This window comes from Dermatophagoides pteronyssinus, unplaced genomic scaffold (genome assembly GCF_027571235.1).
Source record: "Dermatophagoides pteronyssinus isolate colony J.1.1.1.1 unplaced genomic scaffold, Derpt_VIB-CSIC_2022.12 sq0001, whole genome shotgun sequence".
In the NCBI taxonomy this organism is placed as follows: domain Eukaryota; kingdom Metazoa; phylum Arthropoda; class Arachnida; order Sarcoptiformes; family Pyroglyphidae; genus Dermatophagoides; species Dermatophagoides pteronyssinus.
Genome location: NW_027461525.1, coordinates 2,468,145 through 2,490,808, shown reverse-complemented (window position 1 = coordinate 2,490,808; position 22,664 = coordinate 2,468,145). Strand labels below are relative to the sequence as shown.

General features: G+C 29.7%; 4 protein-coding genes across 4 annotated transcripts; all 4 read right to left on the bottom strand.

Moving 5' to 3' along the window:
• Positions 1 to 3,151: 3,151 nt before the first annotated feature.
• On the bottom strand, positions 3,152 to 18,491 carry Mcr (macroglobulin complement-related). The gene is made up of 11 exons (XM_075819996.1): positions 18,310 to 18,491; positions 10,766 to 11,216; positions 8,782 to 9,254; positions 8,328 to 8,444; positions 8,128 to 8,212; positions 7,885 to 8,047; positions 6,688 to 7,821; positions 6,460 to 6,622; positions 4,187 to 6,402; positions 4,023 to 4,128; positions 3,152 to 3,969 (listed from the first exon to the last, which is right to left on the bottom strand). The coding sequence occupies exons 2-11, from the start codon at positions 11,113 to 11,115 to the stop codon at positions 3,740 to 3,742; spliced, it is 5,037 nt and encodes a 1,678-aa protein (XP_075676111.1). The 5' UTR covers positions 11,116 to 11,216; positions 18,310 to 18,491; the 3' UTR covers positions 3,152 to 3,739.
• A 1,657-nt stretch (positions 18,492 to 20,148) lies between these two features.
• Positions 20,149 to 20,969, bottom strand: mRpL20 (mitochondrial ribosomal protein L20). The gene is made up of 4 exons (XM_027343542.2): positions 20,774 to 20,969; positions 20,525 to 20,713; positions 20,409 to 20,474; positions 20,149 to 20,346 (listed from the first exon to the last, which is right to left on the bottom strand). The coding sequence occupies exons 1-4, from the start codon at positions 20,879 to 20,881 to the stop codon at positions 20,230 to 20,232; spliced, it is 480 nt and encodes a 159-aa protein (XP_027199343.2). The 5' UTR covers positions 20,882 to 20,969; the 3' UTR covers positions 20,149 to 20,229.
• A 60-nt stretch (positions 20,970 to 21,029) lies between these two features.
• Nedd8 (Nedd8 ubiquitin like modifier) lies at positions 21,030 to 21,759 on the bottom strand. The gene is made up of 4 exons (XM_027343544.2): positions 21,622 to 21,759; positions 21,524 to 21,541; positions 21,351 to 21,463; positions 21,030 to 21,294 (listed from the first exon to the last, which is right to left on the bottom strand). The coding sequence occupies exons 1-4, from the start codon at positions 21,637 to 21,639 to the stop codon at positions 21,195 to 21,197; spliced, it is 249 nt and encodes an 82-aa protein (XP_027199345.1). The 5' UTR covers positions 21,640 to 21,759; the 3' UTR covers positions 21,030 to 21,194.
• Positions 21,760 to 21,852: 93 nt separating this feature from the next.
• Positions 21,853 to 22,548, bottom strand: LOC113793496 (uncharacterized). Its single transcript, XM_027343543.2, has one exon. It carries the CDS (start codon positions 22,408 to 22,410, stop codon positions 22,033 to 22,035), a length of 378 nt encoding a protein of 125 aa, XP_027199344.1. The 5' UTR covers positions 22,411 to 22,548; the 3' UTR covers positions 21,853 to 22,032.
• Between the last annotated feature and the right edge of the window lie 116 nt (positions 22,549 to 22,664).

Here is a 22,664-nt window from a genome sequence, read left to right as displayed (position 1 = left end):
GACAATGGATAATGGAACAATGGAGAAAAATGTTTAGAAAATAATCGATAAAAACAAATGGTTTATTGAACCGGAATAAATTCTAACATCAATATCGATAATATTTTCGTTAAAGTATTAGTACAAAAATATCCGATGGGAAATCAATGAAATTATTGTAAAATTATTACAAGAAACAAAAAGAAAAAAGAATGAAATCGATTGAATTTCGATTATTGGTTTTTCTCAAATTTCCTTCTATTTGACTTTTCTGATACTGATTATTTTTGAAAACTCATTGAAACAAATTCATTCAAACTTGTGTGTTTTTGTTGGTTTTAATTGTGTATTCACTATGTTCTCAAATGGTCATTCTGATAAATTAGCACAACCGTCTCAGCAACAACAATCCTAAAACAAAAACAAAAAATCATTAGATAAAATAGAATAAAAAAATGAAGGAAAAAGAAATAAAAATAATCAATGAACCATAATAATTAACGATGGCAATATTTTAGCAACGTTGTTACTATGGAATCCATTCTATTTTAATGGTTCAGTTTTTTTCTGGGTGTATTTTTTTATCCCCTTTAAACGAAACAAAAAAAAATCGACGAATTAACGTAACTGACCATCAAAAAAAAACGTATTATTTTTTTCAATAATGTGATTATATTAGTGTTACATAATTTAATGACTAAAATCATAATATCATAACAATAATTAGATTGTGCGTGTACGGGCTATAGCAATTCATCTTTTCACATTTATTACATTATTATTCTTTTCATTTCGTTTTTGTGTTCATTCTGTGAATCATTAATGTGAATATCACGATGGCCTAGTATGTTGTTCTATTTGTGGAAAAAATGGCATTTTATCAAATGTTACCGAATTATGGTAGGAATTCCTCATGACCAAAAAAAAAATTGAAAAATGAACCTATTCAATCATCATATTGGAAAATGCCGAAAAAAAGAACTAAACAAAATATATCCGGATTTTGAAATTCATGTAATAATTTGTTTCATTAAAAAAAATCGCCCTGAAACAATAATGATGGCCTCAATAATGATAGAAAAAGCACTATTAAAAAAATTCATTATAATCATTAAAAAACATGATGAACATTTTAACCAATTAGAATGGATGATGATGTTCGAAAAAAAAACAAAAAAACAAGAAAACTTTTTGATAGCAACATTAACCGTTTTTTTGTGATAAAGAGCAAAAGAATTTTTGAGATTTTTGAAAAAAAATTTTCCCAGATGTTGGAATTTTTTTCTGCTGACGATTTCAAAAGAAAAAACAATGACAAATGTCATTTTAAAGCAAAACAAAAATCATAAATCAAAAAAGCAGAAAATTCCTATAGTGTTACTAATGTTTTTTTTTAGTTTTTTTTCAAAATTTACTATCTTTCATTCACACGAAATAAATGTCGATCATTCGTAAGAATATATAATTGAAAATAAATTTTTCACGCATCATTTATTATATGCAAAATTTGAATTCGACTTAAAAATGTGATTTGGGTGAGATGATATTGATTTTGAAAATTACAATCTCTATGAAGCCGAATATTTTTCTGAATAAAGTAAAAGAAAAGACACGTACTCGATATACAAATAATGTTTTAGATAATCGAATATTATGGAATTTGATATCTTTTTTTCCATATCATCAAACTATTACTTCATTATTGGATGTTCTGCTGCATCAAATTAAATTTTCTCCTTTTTTTTCTTACGCTTTTTTCGATATGAGTTGTGAAAATTCTATTCCTGTTTAAGTGTTTGTATTCATTTATTTTTGTCATTATCATCTTCATTTTGAATTGGACTTGTTAATTTATTCCGTAATATTATTAATAAGTGTCTGATATGTTTAATCTCAATGTCAGAATCATCACCAACATTGACATTATTGAAAACGAATGAATATAAGTGGGTAATTTTTTCCTACTTCTTTACATTCAATTTTGTTCATTCTTTTTGTTGAAATTTTAATCTAGTTATTTATTTAAATGATATTTTCGAATGTATATGATACATGACCGAATTCTTTTGGGACTAAATTAATTGAATGGCTTTTTTTTATTCAATTCAATTCAAAGAAATTTTTTTTTCCTTCTATGAAAAGAATGTTTATGTTTGCCATTTCACCTTGTTCAACTATGACAATTTTTTTCTTGCTCAATCTTTCTTCATCTATATTTTCGTAAAAATAACAATAATAATAATAATAATGATGATGATGATGATGATGATAATAATGGAGAAAAAAAAGAAAAAATAGACTACCATAGATGTATTGTGAATGAAATGAATGAAGGACAAACAGCAAAAATTAAAATGCATTAAAATTCTGTTCAAAAACAATTTTCAATTTAGATGTCCTCATATAAAAAAAAAAGTTCATTACATGTATATTGTATTATTTAGCTCTATAGGAATTCTCTATGTATATTTCGTTTCTGTTTATTCATCGCTTTATTAAACATATATGTGAACATTGAACAAAAAAAATGTAGAAATAAAATGAAAATTCTACAATTCTTTTATTATTCCCGAAGAGACATTGAGCATCGAAGTACAATGAACACGATACACAAACAAGAAATGACATAATCTGAAGCAAATAGAACCTAGAGAAAGAAAGAAAAAAAAAGAATAAATGAATTCATTTTATATTAAATCACCATCATTATATTATCATTTTCATTTGTGTGAATGAAAAAAAAATATAAAAAATAAAGTTAATTAAATTAAGCATTTGTATGATCATTAAATGAACCATCACTTTGGATTGATATTCTTCATTTACATACGAAATACAGTCGTACAACATTGATTGTGAGATTTTCTAATTGACCTTTCAAATTGTGTTGTTATTAATCGAAAAGAATATTTTCTTTTTCTAAATTATTAAATTCAGTGAAGAAATTTGAAAATTAAATTAAACATATGCTTTCATACTGTAATTTGTTTATAATCGATTTGAATAAATTCAAAAAAGAATTGATTGGCTTTTATAAACGGAAACCTTAATTGACTATAACGGCCATCTTGTGGCTCAACACGAAAACGAAACGCAAAGTTACAGCCGCAGAATTTTGGAATAAACAAACAAAATTTTGTTGAATTTTTGGATCTCATTTTCTTTGAAAAAAGAATTGATAAAATTATTTATTTTTTTCAATTAGAATCAAAATGATTATAAATACATTTATATACAGACACAGAATAGACATTTTTTTTAGCTGAAATTTCATTACATAAATTTTTTTAAGCAGAATGTCCATTAATTTTACATGATAATTGAAAATTCAACCAGAAATTTGATAAGCGAGAGAAAAAAATACAAAAAAAAATGTACAAGGTAATTTCCGAAAAATGAAAAAACATGACAATGTGATGTCTATAATGATAAAATCCATGAAATGAGATATTGCATTTGACATAAATCGAAGTCTTCCGCTTGGTAACTAAAAAAAATTTCATTTTCATTATCATGAATAAAAATCAAATTACAAAAAAAAAAAATCAGATGAAAATGCTTTTTAGTTATAAAGCCGATTTGTGAAATTTTCTTCGGCAAAATGGTCAGTTAAATAAACAAATTGAATGAATGAATAAATATTATGATTGACTAATGTTTGACGTAATACACACGTACATAACATACATTCAACAATAGTAACAATGAGATACAGACAATTATAAGCAATAATTCAATTTATATAACGAAATTATTTTCATTATAATGGTGAAGTTTTACTTCGAATAATGACAATGTCTAATGATGATGAATAAAACATTGTGATTATTGCCATCATTATAGATATGAATAATATAATTTGATTCGGTAATGAACGATAGGGTGAAGAGCTAAATATCGGACAATATGGACATTGATAAGAACCACAGACATGACAGACACTCAAATAATATAGATTCTGTGTACTGAACATTGTTTCGTTGAAACGTTCTGTAAAGAAAAAAAATAATAAGAACATGTTCAGAATATTAATAATTATTTACCTGGAGCATAATAATCATATACACGAATCGGAATGTAACGTGTAAGATTTGCAACTGGATACCATCGTTGTACGGTGAATGAAACGCAGGTAAAACTTGTATCAAGCTAGAAAAAAATTAAATTAAAATGAGTCTGGCCAGAAAAATTTCTCCAGAATACTTACAGAATTAAAATAAAAGACAACTTTTCGTTCAAAATATCGGGCTTCTTTCAACTTGTTCTGAATATTAGCACGAACCATTCGATCCAGATCTTGCTGTTGTATAAAATAGCCGGTAGGTACGGTTACTTCTAAAACGGCCATTCCAGATGTTAGACTTTCTTGTGTAAGTATCCATCGTTGACAAGATTTGAATGTAATATGTGAACTATTACGGCCAGTGAATGTAGCTGATACATCTAGATCAAATGATCGTATCGGTGGTTGAATTTGGAATTGTGGCCAATCCACACAATATTCTACGTTCAATTGTACGATAGCTACACCAGATCCTTGAGCTTTGATTGTGACGGCACCGAATGCATTCGGTATGTCAATCGATTGCATTCTTGAAATATTATCTTCGCTTATATGAATCATTGACGAAAAATTATGAGATGTTGGAGCTTCGATAGTTATAGTTATATCGGTAACATCACGTAAACGATCTTTGTTTGAATAATCGATCAATGCTTGAAGTGCGACAATTGTGTCTTCGGTTGTGGACCATCCTGAATCATATAAACGTTGGAAATTGAGCCATTCAACAATCTCTTTCTGTATGAAAGCTTGCCGCTTGATATGGATTAATAATCCATAAGCAGTTGTAGCGACATTTGAGGAATCATATCGATTGGGAAGACGAGGTAGTATAAATGGTCGATTACTTTCGACCTGTGTACGAATAGGAGCTACAGGTTCTTTGCCCCAATAACGCATGCCGCTAACTTCACGCATTCGTAAGTAAAGATGATTAAACCCTTCAACAGCTTCGACTGATTCGACCAATGTTAAGGCATAGGTTACAACGGCAAGTTCATACGGATCTTCATAATCTTTTACCATGTGTAAAGCTCTTTCAAGAAATCGTTGTGCTGAAGTTCGTGCACTTGTAGCTTTTGAATCAACTTCACCACTTAAATCACGAACTTCGGCCAACGTGATTAAAACATGAGCTGTCAACGATATGCTTGAAGTCATATTGGTCCGACGATTTAACGGACTTTGCATTGGATATTCAACAAATGATCCATCAACTTGTTGTTGTTTTAACAACCAAACGATAGCATTCTGTATGACTTTTGGATCGATATAAAGAAAATTTTCCCATTCTTGAAACGTTGAAAGATGTAAAATCCGAGCAGAGAATGCAGTCATCCACACTGACGGTGTTTGATGCCATCTAAAAGCTCGAAATGAGCCATCGGAATTCTGGTAACTTAATTGACGTTGATAATCAATATTCAAATATCGAAAAACTTCTTTCTCAATGTCTGGCTTCCTTTGGCCGGTGTAACGAAGATAAAGCAATGTGTATACGTTAACAGCAAAGCTAAACATTGAAGGTTCTGATGCGTCGAATGGTTTTCGTAACATAGAGGTAGCATTCATAGGAATCGTTGGAAAAGAAGGACCAATGACATCACCTACAACGGTGACTTTTGCACGATTCGAACCAAAAACATAACGTCGTTCTTTTCGATAAGGGATAATTGGACTTTCCGTGACATTCGTTTCGAGATATTTAATCAAGTAGGCACCTTGTGATAAATCAAGAACGACTGATGTATGTATCATTTGTGGTATCCCATCAGGTTCAACATGAATTGTTTTAGTAACAATATCTTTGGCTACTTGAGTTTTGGCCATGACAGTAACATTGATATCTCCGATTCTTGTGGCGACAATAGGCATGTAAACAACTTTGGTTCGACTAGGATAAATCATGATCAAATGTTGGTGTTGTCCAAACGAAGTGCGTGGATTATATGATTGAACTCTACCAAGCGATTCGACGTGAACGAATTTGTAATCGGGAGATCGAGCTAGAATAACAACTACTTCAATTTCATAAGGAAGATAATTGAAAATGCTGATACGAATCCCAATTTGTTCTCCAAGTAAACAAGTCGAAGGCATTTCGACATTCATGTAAAATGGACGAACACTTGAATACTTTAGTTTGGAACGTTGAATACCAAATCCATGGGATTTGCTCATTCCGAAAGCTGATATGATCCAATTGACCGGAGCGTTTGGTACAGGAACTTTGAATATATGATAGCCAAGTGGACCAATAAAAACATCTTTCCATAACCAGCTATTGTCATATAATCGTTGTAAACGATTTGTTCTCGTCATACGGAAATGAGCAAAGTTATATTGATCGTTATCATGACCTTTTTTTAAAAAAATGATTACAATCACAGAATACTACAAAGATAAATCAAACGTACAGAGGCCTTCGTCACTACCATCACGACAATCAGAACGACCATCGCATTTTTTAGAAAAATGATAACATCCACCATCCATACAAGTGAGCAATCCACGAGTTCGATTACATGTTTCTGGTCGACGAACTAGATTGGCATCGGTAAAGACAACAAGACCGGCATGCTGTTATGAAAAACATTAGTAGAAAGTTAGTTTTTAAAATAATCAATCATTTACTCATGATATACCTCAAATGTTCGATTAGTATCGATACCAAGTGTGGGTGATGGAAAATAGAAAAATCGATCGAGAATTCCATAACGTGAATACCAGCTAAAGCTAAGAGATGCATTATTCAATGGTAAAATATCATCAAAGCTGATCATTTTTTGTTGAACGTGTGCATAACTAAGTTGATTGTCGGCATCGATACCAAAAAGATCTTTATCCAACGCCGATAGACCAATATATGAGCCAGGTTGTGCAAAAACCACCACCTCAATCGTATCACCAGTTTTGTCTTTTCGATTATTCAATACAACAGTAAAGTTGTTTCGAGAAATGCCATCAACAGGAAATGTCAATGAATCAGCAATAACTTCACCGCCGGGTGCAACATCATATACAACAATTGTAGCACTTGGAGCCATTTCCGATGAAACAGTAAAGGTAAATGTTTTTAGCATTGAGTTCATCTCTTCACGACCAGCAACTAGAATGATTCCTTTTGAAATGACTAAATAATTGAACAGGTTCACATAGTAATTTGTTCGAACATGAAAAATTATATATTGGCCCACACTAGGTTTTATTGTGCTTGTTGATATCTGAATTAATCGATTATTTGGAGCATAATTAGCATATACACGCAATTCAGATGATTTAACTGTTGAACCATAAACATCTTTGAAAAATGCTTGTAACGATAATGAATCGACATTATTAATGGCCGTCATATCATTGTTTAGAAGATTTCGCAAATTGACTTTTATTTCCCATAAACCGTATTCATTTTTTGACATAGGAACTTCTTCTTTGAAAGATCCTAGTATTCCGCCTCTTGAATGTACACGTGTATGAACTTCAATTCGATCAGTATAAAGATAATCGCGATGTATGGGAGAACCATCCGAATGCGATAATACGGCATATGTTTTAAAAGGCATTGGAGGTTTAAAAGTTTGTGGACTTGGTCCCAAAAATTTCAGACGAATTTTCGAATTAAATATATAGGCTTTTGCATAACCAGAATGAATAAGATTAAGGAAGCGTTCACCGACATAGGCAGTAACAGTAAGCATAGCGCCATCAACGGGTGCACCTTTTGATAACTGAGTGACAATTTCTGACATTGGCAAACGAAATTCATAATATCCATCAAACTATTAAAATTATTTGAAAAAAGTTTCAGTTATGAAAAAAATTATAAACAATAATAAGCATACATATCGCTCGGTTGTTTCAATAGCAGGTCGATCAAAATAATTTATATTGGCTCGATTATTATTATATGTAGTTGATGGAGACAATGAAGAAAAGGAAGTAGATGCTAATTGCAATGTATATACAATGGTCAAATTACCGATAACTGGTACACCGCTAGTAAAACTAAGTGAATAATAATAAAAAACAGTTTAATTATGCCGACATGATTGTGGTCAATGAACAATGATTCGAATAATACTTACTTGGCCATTACTGAACCACGGATGTAGGCGTCAGTATCCTGAAAGAAAGCAGACATGGAAACATTTACTTCGAAACGAGTTTGATCTGTCATCAATTAAAATCATGTAGGTAAAAAAAAACGCATCGAATCGATTAGAAAGAAGAATAGAAAAAGACCAATTGGTCATTTCATAATCACAATCAATATTAATGTACATACAGAATTCTTCGACAGCAAAATGTTTTGTTTCCACCTGTCCTTGAGCGACAACTTTAATCGTCCAATTTTTTCCATAGACCGGCTGTTGTGATAGTGGATATTCAAGACTGACAGCACCTGATTATATGAAAATGATTGGCCGTGATGATAATGATGATCGATTAGTAACATTGTTTTCAGATGAAAAATTAAAAAAAAATGTTGGAAAAAATTCAAAAGAAAACTGATTAAAAAGCAAACTCTGGTCTGATTAAAATGATTCTTTAGAAAACTAAAATTCGCCGCGAGCTGATCTGAGAAAAGAAAATTCAAAACAAAGTTCTGAATTTTATTTCCCAGTAGTATTTTTCTTTCAATTAATTAGTTGATGCTATGGATTGTTTGATCAGGAAAAAAGGTGTAAACTAAGCAAAATTTCCACTAAAATAAATTTATTCTAAACACGAATACATACCAAGATTTGTTTGCCTAGAAAGCCAACGTCGCATGATCGTGCCTCGAGGATCAAGCATATAAATATCGATTGCATCGGAAAATGATTTTAGATCCGTTGTTACGGGCATTGCACGGAATCGTACTGTCTGTCCTTGCATATAGACTGGTTTGTCTGTTGTTATAAATATGGTCATAAAACGTTGTTCAAATTGCAGTTTTGTTTCATTATGAAATACATTGCCACCAAAATATTCATTAACATTGCCTTCAATCCATAGTTTATATGTACCGGGTAAAGAATTTGTTGGCATACGTAATAGCAATGTTTCCGGTATACTTTCTTTACATAATTGCAAAGCTGATGATAATTCAATACCATTGCGTTTTAATGAAGCTCGTACATTGATTGTTGCAGTACTACGATAAATGGTCACTAATACTCGATATACTTGTCCAGGACGTACAATACGAGATGCTACAATAAAATAAGATCTAAAATGAAACGAAATAAAAAACAATTATTATTATTTTGATCAATCCTAAATATTATTTAAAATTCCAAACACACACACACCACACATCGTATAATATGGCCACGGTTTAAGGTTATTAATTTTTTTTTTTGACAAAAGAATTGAAATTTTTTTTTTTGTTATACCCAACAGAAAAGGTCGTACGGACCATTGCCCATATTGAATGAAATTTTTGTTTTTCGAACAATTCGATCAAGTCCATTGATTCTTTTTTCAAAACTGAAACTCATATGTATCGACAACATTAGGAATTGATTTCATTCGTTTTTTTTGTTGTTTAGATGAAAAAATTGTTGAATTTGAGATGGAAGAATTATTAGAATAATTTTGGTTTGAGATAATAATGAATGAAAAACTGAAATAGGATAATTCGGAAACAAAATCCAGTCATCATCACATTGGCATCCTCAACCAACAAAACCAAAAAAATAGATATAATTAATATTAATTTTGTTATTATTAGGATTCTTTTTTTTCAATTTTGAATGTTCGATTCTTTAAAACAAAATTATTCTCACTATCGTCATAAAAAAATTGTTACAATATCTATGTAGGCAAATCACGCACTCAGCTTTGCCCGCCAAAAAAAAATAATTGTTTCTGGATCACATGGCCCAGCTGTATTTGTTAAAAAGAATGAACATGAATTATGCACGCGACAATGGTTCAATGACATGGCTGAAAAAAAATTGTTTTTTCTTTGGATTATTTTAGTCTAGAATTGTGATTCTTTTAAATGTGTGGCAATGGCATTGAAATTCATTTCGAGACAATTTCGTTTTGTTTCCTTACAACAAACCTACACAATCGTGGTTATGGAGAGTGTTCAAGCAAATCGCTTTATTATTATGATTTCAATTCGTAATAAAAATAATGATAATAACAATAGTACTTTTCTATTTTCAGGATTGTCATATGGATGAATCATAGATGTTTTACCCACAAATGTCAAACAACATTGAAAATGGGCCAATTAAAGTGGAAAGAAAAGAACAAAAAATAGAGAAGGAATGAATGTTAGAATATATTACGTGAAACTTTGAACATCATCACTACATCGTGAATAGAAGCGAAAAAAGCATACAAATCACAGTGAAGCAATGAAATGGAAAGAAAATTTTTGACTGATTGACACATTCACCATAAGACAAAACACGTGCCTTTTTTCTGTAGTTTTATTAGCGTTTACTTTGATGATGACAAGAATGATTGAATAGAATCAACGTGAATGTTTTCAATAATGAGCAAAACAGGTCGATAGTTTCAATAACTACAGTTTCAAGCAAAAAACCTTTCAATTAGATGAGAAGAATTCAAACTTTTTTTTCACTACAATACATTTAGCATAACAAGAATTTTTAATAATAAAATAATTTGCTAGTAGGCATAAAACGAATCAATAAAATTGAAAAAAATTTCATTTTTTGGATTTAAAATTTTTTAATATTATAAAAAAAAGAAAAAACTTACGGTTCGGTTAAAATGAGATCACTGTTAATATCGTTGATGTTTGGATTGTTATTGGTCAGGATGTTTATATCCGAAGGGTATTGTGATGATGATACCGATGGTTGTTGTGAATTTGTTGTTTCGATAGGAGTATATTGTTGTGATCTAATTCCTTCAGTGAGGAAAAATAACAATATAAGTATGTGATGTAATTTTCGGTAGCATTGACCATGAATCGATGTTGAATATTTGTACATTTCCATGAAGGTGTTTGGTACCAAGAATGATTGTTGTTCTTGTTGTTGTCGTCGTCGTCTTCTTCGTCCTCGTTGATGACATTCAATCATTGAATCATCATCCATTATAATCATTATTATTATTATTATTATAGTTGCATTGCATTATATTTGAATAAAAATTTTCAATTTGATTTAATAAATTTTTCAACGAACGATAAAAGATGCGTAAAAATCTATAATTTAAAAAAATTGAATCATAAAATCATTACATGAATTTCAATAATTTTTCAAGTATTATGCAACAGTTTCATCATTTTTCATTCATCTATTCATCTCATTTTTTTTGGTTCAGAAAAGTAAGCCTGTGGTATGAATGATTGAATTAAATTGTGAAAAAAAAACTTCAATTTTCAAGTGGTGTATTTGAATAACAACAACAACAACAAAACCTCAAACAAAATATGAACCAACCAATGTGAATGATATTGAATAGAAAGTCTGATCGGTAAGGTGAGAATATCCGATTCAAAAAAAACGGAGAACAAAATGAACTGGTACCATCATCTTAACAATGACCAAAAAAAAATGAATGAATGAAAAACCAATCTTAACTATAGTGAATGGAACAAACAAATAAAAAAAGCCAGTACCGGGTGCTGTAAAAAAAATTGAATAGAGTAGTTGAGCTTTTGTCTGTATGAAAGTCAATAAGACCTTCGTTGCCTGAATGCATGCACACACAAAAACAAACTCACTGTCCAAAAAGACACACGAGCCCACATGGTCTTAAAACCAATCAACCAAACCAGCCAAATTCGGAAATGAAGCCAAAACAAAATGAAAATAAAAATTTGTACCAAATGGAACACCTGAACATACAAAAAAAAATGATCTCTATTGTTATCATTCAGCTTCTTTTTTATTCATTCATCACAATCATAGGTGTTTTCCCAGCAAAATTCTAACTGCACTAGTTTTCTAAAAACGATAAATTAATGTGGAAAAAATCAATGATTATTGTGAATAAGACCAACACTAAATGAATTTGTACGGATGTGTGGAGCGCTCGTGGTTTATACCATATTACCAACCAAAAGAGATTAGCCATCATTCAAACATCTTTTTGTACAGGCTATTCAAAATTCATAAACAATATGATTCATTCATTCATTCATTCATTTTTTTGGTGTCATCCTGATGATGGTGATGATTATTATGACCCTCATTCGATCCATAGTAATGTTGACAATCCAAAATGAAAAGATATTCATTCATTTGGACTTTGAATGCCAATCTAAAAATAATCTTTCATCATCAAACAAACCGTATAAAGTGTCCAACTTTGGTGTGAATGTTATGAAAAGGAAAAAAAATTTGGTCGTTTGTGATTTATCGTAAGCGTTAAATCTTTTTAACTAAAAGAAAAATAAAATTCTGGTGACATTTGAACGACAATCATTTGGGCACCATATTTAAAAACAGCTCAAAATTACAAACACAAAAAGATATAACAACCATATCCAATAATAGTTGTCTAGGATGTGACAATAATGTTCTCAGTTTGTCTCTATACTGATCTACCGCTCTATTTTTTCTAACAACTAAAACTCTTTCTGTATTTGATAGGGATGGATCAATTGTCGGTTGTGCATGATTCTAAACTTTGGCCCTTTTCGGATATCTATGTTGATTCTAAGTAAGAAAGATCATTTGTCGTCAACAAAATAAAAGAAATGAATGTGACATGACAAAAAAAAATCGGGGGTAAAATTATTCGCTTGAATTATTTAGCTTTGAACAAAAATAAAGTGTTGAATTGAAGATTCGAAGAAAAAACCAAAAACATAACAAAACAATACAACAAAGCTACCGGTTTTCCAAATTCCCAAATAACAAATATCATCAGCCTTATATGTTTGCGAATTGAAAACAATAAAACACAGCCGCATCAATTCTCCGATGAATCGATATGACATCATAAAAAACAAACACAAATTCATTAACAAGCAAACAAAAAACTGAAAAATAATTCGATAGTAAAAAGAAATTATTGGTGAGTCATTGGATCAATAGCCCAAAATATCGGCAAATAACAAACGAAACAAAAAATACTGAATATCAGAGTGTCGAGATTGATAATCGATAGAAATTTCACCAAAAAAAAAAAAAAAACGAAGAAGCGCCCAAAAAAAATTGGTCCTTATCATCCTAAATAGGAAAAATTATTATGCATGTGTTTTTAGTATGATGATGTCTGACATCCGTAATCGTATAATTTTTGAAGCAAATACATGAATTATATAAACTCAAATGTGCACCTGCCGTCTGTATAGGTCGGTGACCATTAATCATACTGAATATATCTAAAAAAATGTGTTTGTGTGTGTGTTGTTCGATGGTTCATGGTATCCAAACAAAACGAATATCAGGTATATCAAACATTGGAGAGAAACACTGGAAAAATTCTCCATATTCGGTAGATATTTTTTATGATACGAGGCTGTAAAACACAAACACATCAACATTAAATAGATTCGAATGTTAACTAATTAGACAATGCCAGAGATTTTCTTTTTTTCAATCTGTATGTTTGTTTGTAGAGAGATAGAAATACACAGTAAAAACCATTAAGAGAAATTATGATGTATTGCGATCATTTTAACAATCAAAAAATATTTTTTTCAACTTCAAAACAATTTCCTGTTCAATTTTCAGAATAAATTCAAAGTAAACCACACATAGTGAATTCTATGTTTTTATAATTTATGATCGTGATCAATAATAATGCTAATCATCATCATCATCATCACTGGTAAAATCATTGCTATAATTAGATATAATCATCTCAATTCTTTACCATTCATTTTAGAAAAAAAAATTAGTTCAATGCATTAGCTAAAAATATTGAGCTTTCGAGAAAATTATTTCTTCACTTTCATTTCAATATGGTTTTACAACAATAAAATTATTACAAATGTTATAGATTCGTGATCTTCGCAAATCTTTTATTGATGTTAGATTCAATCATTTTTTTTCCTGCTTATAGAATAGAGAGTTAGTCTCTGTAAAGTCATCAATGATGATGATGAACAAAATTTCATATTTCATCAACATTCGATTTCAATGTAAAATTATTTTCAAAATAATCAAAAAAACAGGCACCGATTTTCTTGGCCAACATTTTTGGATGAAGCTTGAAATGAAAACCTCTAACGAAGATATCGATAACAAGGAAGCCAAACAACAACAACAACAAAACTATGATGCTGATGAAATGATGTCAAACACCTGCTATTTTTTTTCTTATTCATAAAGCGAAGCATCAATAAAGTTTTTCGAAAGATTTTTTAACTTGATTGTTCAACAACGATAATGTTGATGATGTCTATTCGGTGTTGTTTGTTAATTTTAATGTTATTCAACTTTTTTTTCTGCAACAAGCTAACGAAAATGTGATATAAGAAAAACGGAAAAAAAACGGAAGCCTTAAAAATATCTTCGAAAACAAATCACGAATCTGAGACATCTGAATTCAACAGTAGCATCAATTCAAAGAGGTCAAAGAGTTTTTTATTTGAAGTATATTTTGTCAATGTCATATGATGAAACAAACAAACAAAATCTAATTAAAATGGAAGAAATTAAGGCGTAACTTCTCGGCAGATGATAATAATAATAATGATGATAGTCATAATAAATGATGATGGCAATGGCCATAAAAATTAATCAACTTGTTGTCATCATCAGTATAGTTTTTCCTTCAAATTCATAAAATCTAGCATTGGATTCATTACTAAATAACTTGAAAAAAAGTGTGAAAAAAGTTTATAGACCATCCCAAGTTAAAATTAAAATTAAAAAAAAAAACACTGTTTTATTCCAAATTCAAATTTGAAAAATAGATATTTACATAAAATTCATAAGGAAAAACTTGAAATGAACGATAGTGACATTCGATATGTTGTTTTTTTTCTGTATAAATTGATCATTATCTAATATGTCAATCAATGAATCAATCAATTCTCAAATTAATTAATTAATTGAAGAAGACAATGATTGCTACTGGATAGGGAAAAAAAAGTGATAGAATAAAAATTGACTTGTCAGTCGATATAAATTAATGATCATCATCATCATTATACAGCAATAAACTATTCATCAGAAACGTCAGAATGTCAAAAAAATAAATAAATAAACAAAAAACAAAACAAAAAATGATGGCAACAAGCGGCAAACCAAATTTAGATATTTTTATTTTTGAATTCATTCCGGCATTTCAAGTTGAAAAATTCAAGAAAAAAAATTCTTATTTTCACAAGTTGTAAACATCATCATCATCATCATAATCATCGTCAACTTCTGAATAAAGAATAGACAAATAAACATTGGTGATGAGCTAAAGCTGGCTATAGTTTCCTTTCATTGGATATTCGAGTAAAAATGAAAGAAATATTTTTCGATTATTGACAAGAGATGCGGGTGAAAAATGTGATTTTAGTTACTATTATTATGGATCATAATGGATCCTCATTTTTACATGATGTTCATCATCATTTAGAATCCCAAAAAAACATAAATAGAATCAGGATAAAATATAATAAATGATCCAATCATTAAATGCAGAATACATGCATCAAAGAAATGAATGGATGACTGAATAGTATCTTTCATATAAACATTTTTCTTTTATTCGTTGTAGTTGTTGTTGTTACATTGTTGTTAGGATTATGATCGAAACGTATACCCAACCAACCAACAACAAAAAAAAAGTAAGATAGAACACAGGAATCAATGTTGCGGTTCTGTGATAGTGAAACAAATATTTTCATTTTTATTTTTGCAGCTTGATGATTCATCAGGAATCAGTTTCTTTGGCTATAGAATATATATTTTTTTCTGTTATGAAGTGTTGTTGCGTGATGATAGAGGTGTTTGTTGAAAATATTGAAGCGCGCGCTCTTCACAAATATCAAATGCAAACAACACATTAATAACTGAAAAAAAAGATGGATTCTGACACATCTGTGGCCGACACATGTTTAACACTGTTCCATTTATTCTTGTAGATTTTGATACCCAAAAAAATAATATGTTTGTAAGAGAAAATATGTGCAGAAAATTTTTGTTACAAAAACAATCGAATGAAAGAAAAAAATTTCAAGCCAATCAAATTATTATTATGATTAATATATCAAGTATTAGTGGTAAATACTATCAATCGATTACAAATGTATCGAAAAGTGGATCAATCGAAACAATCGGATTATATAATAATAATAATCATCATCATCATGTGTACATATCATAAATTCTAAATCATTTTTGGTTACATTAAATGGTAACCAAAAATGAACAAGAAAAAGAAAAAAAAACGATGAAAACAATCCCATTTACAGCCGTTACATTTCCCGAAAGAATTTGTAGTGTGAGTCGGGATATTTTAACATAAATTCGAACAGAGATATTAGACACACCACACATAAACATTAAAATCATTGATGATCAGAAAAATAAATCATCAATGAAAAATAAAATCGAACAAGATTTGAACAACATTGATTTTGTTGTTATGGAAAATTTTGAAAATTAAATAATTTTGTAGTTGATGCTTCGTCATTCATTCATTGAATGACGAATCGATAAGTCAATGACTTTTATACATTCTTTTCTATGCAGGCCATAGAGTTCATTATGTTAATCAGAAAAGCCTTTTAGAAAACTAATCTTGATCAATTTATTATTATTATTATATGTAGAAGAAATAAAATTAAACAAATTGAAACTTGATGACCATGATAACATAATTATGTCAAAATCATCTGCTACTAAACTCTTTTGGTCACTGAATTCACAACAATAAAAATCTATTCAACAGAACATTTTGTATTCGATTAAAATCAAACAAAATCAGAAAAATTTGGTCCGAGTGACCGGACAAAAACAAGATTGAAAAAAAACACGTGACATGCACATGACCAGATTGTGATTAGAAATCAAATTTTTGAATCGCCGACAAAATTCATGATTTTCGAAAAAAAAGGTGTACAAAATATCGACGACTAGCCCAGCGATTCACAATTCTTATGATGCCATAGCCACACACGAAGCAAAATAAAGCAAATTGAATGTCATGCATAGCCAAATATTGGAATATAGCAAGATAATTAAACATGAAAAAGGATCGGCATCATTTTTAAAATGATATTTAAAAAAAACAAAATCTAAACAATTATCAATTGTCGGTTGTCAACAATTGTTTGGTGATCATTTTCATCGAGATATATAAGATCAAATTTTCTAAAAAACAAACATGTCATAAATACTTGAAATAAAATGAAGGAATTTTGAATTTATGCAAATGAATTATTGATCCATACAAACATAAACTGAATGTTTAGTAATGTTGTTTTTTTCAAGATGATTATATGACCATTATGATCTATTTTATTTTTTTTTGAAGTAGATCAAATGATCAAGATGACCTTTGGGGTAAAACCTCGTTTAGTGACTGTTTAGTTCCTATTCATTTTTTTGGCTCCTGTTACAGCTGTTGTCATTTTTTTTGGTTGTTGTCTGGACTACCACACATATAATATTCATCAAAAAGATTGTTATCAGGATAGCCACCAACAAACATCATTATTGTTTATCATTATATTATATTGCATCATCTATACACACCCAAATGAATAAGACAAATGACATTCAGTCATCCGTTCTATTCAATTGAATTCAAAAAAAATCAACAACCAATGAAACAACAAGTGAAGATTCAGATGAAACGACGTGGTTCACTTGCAACCTAACCTAACTAATATTATCATGTGTTAGTGGCCAGGGTGCATGACATGCAACGATCATTGCACTACAATTGATATAATCACGCTATTATCATATAGAATTTATCAAACTACTCATGGAAAATTCATTTGGTGGCCAAATTGTGGCAGTTTGTTCGACAATCAATGTACCTTCATAAGCAACTTTTTCTTTTGGGCAAACTAGTTTTTTTTTCGTTATATCAAAATATTTGGCGTGGTATATAGTGGAAAGAAGAAAAAAAAACAGAAAAGTCAGAAACAACAGGTAAATACACAACGAAATAAGCAACAACAACGACAATGAAAAAAAAATCCAATGGAATGTCTGCGTGTTCGAAACAAGTGGTTAATTCATGTGGTACTGTAATTATTAATGATGATGATGATAATAATGATGATTATTTTCATTGATTGAAAAAACACACCTGCCACACAATATTTTTGGCAACATCAGTGATATAACTAGACTAATATTTAGATCCAAAAAAAAAAGAAAAAAACATACCGTTTGTTTTGAGATGATTTTTTTGTTGTTGTTGATTTAAATTGATTTCAAATTGATCAAAATAAATCCGGATGAAAATTTAAAAATTTTTTCTATTGACATTCTATTTTGCTGATTTGTTTTATAATTTCGATTGTTTATGTGCTCTGTGAAGAGCAAACAAGTGATAACAAGATTCTTGGTCAAGTTAAAATATGATTGTATTAGATAAATGAATAAATAAATCAGAAAACATGTACAAACAAAATCAAATCCAAATCATCATTATTGATTGAACAAATTGAATGATGAGATAAATATTTGTTTTTCGCTTTCAAACGTTGTAATTCAAATTAGTAGTTTAGTTGAAAAAAAACAAAACTGAGATTGTTTTCAATTGTTTACCAAATGATAGATTTTTAAATGATCCAGAAACATGAAATACAATTTGAAAAAAAAATTATGATGAGAAACAAACACCGGTGTTGATGGAAACGGTAACCATAGAGATTAATGAACCAAAACAATATAAATAAAAAACTGTTAGCCAACAAACCGACCAACAAACAATAAATAAATAAATAAATATTCGAGCTTGTTGAATTCACACATTTACACATTTACAATCGGCATTTATATATGAACCGGGTCATATTGTTTATTTTATTTTTATCTAGTCGGTTAAAACAAGATATTCGATACGAATTATTCGAGGTCGATGTGTTCACTGATGTTATTCAATTTGAAAAAAAACAACATTCTGCCAATAATCACATATCATCACAATTTCAAAACAATCAGCGAAAAAAAGGATTATTCATCAATATGAGCTGAACAATTCTTATTCGTTGAAAGTTTTAATTCGTTGACAAGATAAAAATCATGACACAACAAATATTCAACATACACACACCTTATTGAAGAAGTAGCATCGTGAATCAATAGAGAGAAAAAGCCGCATCATCTCAATGGTTTAATTTATAACGAACAAAACAAACGACATCCACAGGTAGATACGAGTTTCACCAATAATGAAAGAATATTTTTAGCTAAGCTAAAAACTTTTAGATTGCACGCAACCTTACCAACACAAACACTACATCGAACAAGTTTTTTCTTAGCTTTTCGACCAGATTTCATAAAACCATCAATGACGAAATGTTTGTCGATAAAAATTCAATAAGGAGTGAATTTGTTCGAATAGCTTGAGCGGCCAGCTTTTCAAAATGCTGATCATCAATTCATTTGCTCTTTCATTTCGTTTTTTTTCAATTCAATTCAATTGTAATGAACTGCCGCGCGGCAATGCTATTGTGGCATTTTCATTCATTTTGTATGTGAACCGTTTGGAAGTGTAGTCATAGCATTTCAGAAAAAAGGAGGTCCTTCTCAACATGGATCTAGTGGTTAAAAGAGAATATAACGATGCCATATTACGAAACGAACAAACAAGACGAATACTCTTTAAAATTGGTGAATTTTCTCGTCATTAATGTTAGCTATCTTTTGAGTGGATTTAAGCGGATGCTCGCCAATATCGGAAAAAGATAATCTATGATTTCGAATTATTTGATTCTACGGATTGTTCTTTCAATCTCCAACTGGCTCCATTTTACATTCGAATTTCATAAATATCGAAAGGCAAATGTTAAATGCATTCATTTATTTAATTAAAATTATCCTATATGGATGGCTCATACAAGTAATTTCAAAATCAAAAATTATCTATCAACATAGAGATGATTGTTCAGAGTTCAATTTTTCGAATTTGTCAATTTTGACAAACGTTCGAATTTTGCAGAATATAATATTCCACAAGATAATAGCGACATCTGTTATTCATCAAACAAATCAGAGGAATTCAATTTAAAAAAATTTTATTTAATGTTTTTATCATGATTAACTACAAAAAATTATAATACAGAAAATGATTTTCAAATATTAAATATCTTCTTTGAGCATTCCACGTGTAATTACTGCATCGCATGGTTTAGAATGACAACTTACTTCTGTATTACCGTATTCGTAGAAAACTGTTTTGGTCAAATCGACCAATGACTAAAATGGCAGAAAAAAATAAAATGGATTATCTTAACAGTAACAAAAGTTAATTGCATTACCTTAAATGTACGTGGTTCATAAGTAGCCAATAATGAAAGAACTTCCGTATCCAATTCGACGTCGCACTATTGCAAAAAAAATTAGAATCGTTTGCATCATGCAATCAATTGCTTACTTTGTTTAATGTGGAGAAAAAATATTCGGCTTTGAAATCGTGTTCTTCCACAGCAGCCAACAATCGTTGTTTATATAGATCGGTCATATGTGTATTTCGACGTCTACGAAATTCTTGAAGATAAACCATTTTTTTGACCCATCGATTTACAGCAATACGCCAAATATTGCGCGTTCGGCCATAATAACTCTAAACAAATACGAGAAGAAAAATTTACTAAAATTAAACTTTCAATATAGCGAATCTTACACCGGTCAGACGGAAGATAGCTTGTCGTCGAAAAAAAACACTACGGTTTTCTGGTTTTCGATAATAAAAAGGCATATATTTACAGCAAATCTGTGTTAAATTCACCATTTTATCTTGTTTAGTCTGGAATCTTCAAATCGAAATTTTCAAAAAATAATAAACATGTGACTTAAATCACGTGATTTGTGATTCTATTTCAACACAGAAGAATCAACCATTCAAATTAGATCTTTTACAACAAAAAATAATAAAATAATTTTGGATTGAAATTAAATTTCATTTTTATTCATTTTTTACATTGAATAATGAATTATTAATTTTTAAAAGATGACAATAACAACACATTTTGGTGTGACATGGTTTAATGAGAACCTTTTCTTATTATAGCAAGATGATTGATGATTTTTCTAACATTGAATTATCATGATGCAAAAAATTGACAGCCACCACGAAGTGCAAGAACTAAATGCAATACAGAACCACCGGTTACTTTATAATCACTTGCAGTTCGATCATCATTCCTGAAATTTAAAAAAAATAAATAAAATTCAATTCAATTCTTCAATAACACACTGACATTTGTTTTCCACTGAAAATAAGCCGCTGTTGAGCCGGCGGTATTCCCTCTTTTTCTTCAACACGTTCTTTAATTCGTTCAACTTTATCCGTCGGTTCGATATCGATTTCGATCTTTACACAAAAAAATGAAAATATTAACATTTAAAAAAATATGTCAAAAATTTTAGTTACCTCTTTACCGGTCAAAGTCTACAAAAAAAAAGACAGAAAAAATGTTTAAATTTTAGTCAAATTTAAAATCATAATTTATCTATTAACAGAATAAATACCTTAACTTTGATAAGCATTTTTATCAATATAAATATAATTTAAACGAGAAAAAATTCGAAATAGAAATTGATTCTTTTTTCAATTATAAACAGAATAAAAACAACAAGAAAAAATTTCTGCTTTCTCACGTCTTTTGTTTGCTTTTAACCGATTAACGTGCTATTCATAAACATCAGTACGAGATTTTCTAATTTTTTTTTCGATTTTTTTTATTCAATTCAACAATAATATTAAATTAATAGCCAATAAATTAGCCAATTTTATTGAACAGAATGAGGAGATTATTATAACATCAAAATTTTGAAATAATTTAATTCCAAGTTAAAATCAGTTTATATTTTTGCTCGAACATGAAAATAGATAAAATTCCAAATAAAACACCGGTATGATTTGATTCCATTGATAATGTATTAAAGTAATTTATTATTTTTCGGTTTTGCTTTTAATTCACCAAGTTCACTTTCGATATCATCAATAGGTATTGTCGTTTTTGAACCACCTCCTCCACCACCGCCAATACCAAATACACTGACATTAATGTTGGGTTTTTCGCCGGGTTTCCGGTCATAATTAACTTTAACCATACCGCTTAAGACTTCAATATCCAACACCAATCCGCGTGGTTCACGTGCTAAATGCATACGAAAAAATGGCCATACATCCACATCGACACCTTTGTCGGTTTTTGTAACAAACGGCATTGCTTGACATGATCCTATCGTCATGAATAGGACGGCAGCGACCATTGTTGTGATGAGTAAAAAATTGTATTTATTTTGATGATTCATTTTAAAATATTTAGGTTTATTTTTTAAAAAAGTTTTCAATCGTTGAGAAAAGAATCAATAATTCAAATCAGTTAAACTTGTTGATTTTAAATGATCGACTCAAGTTCTTTTCTCCTGAATAATATTTTTTATTTGTTATGGGCATTTGATTTACTATTTTTATTGTATATTTTTGACAATAAACAACTAAAAAACGTCACAAGGATGCAATCCACATGATTAAATCATGAAATTTGAAAAAATAACGATAATAA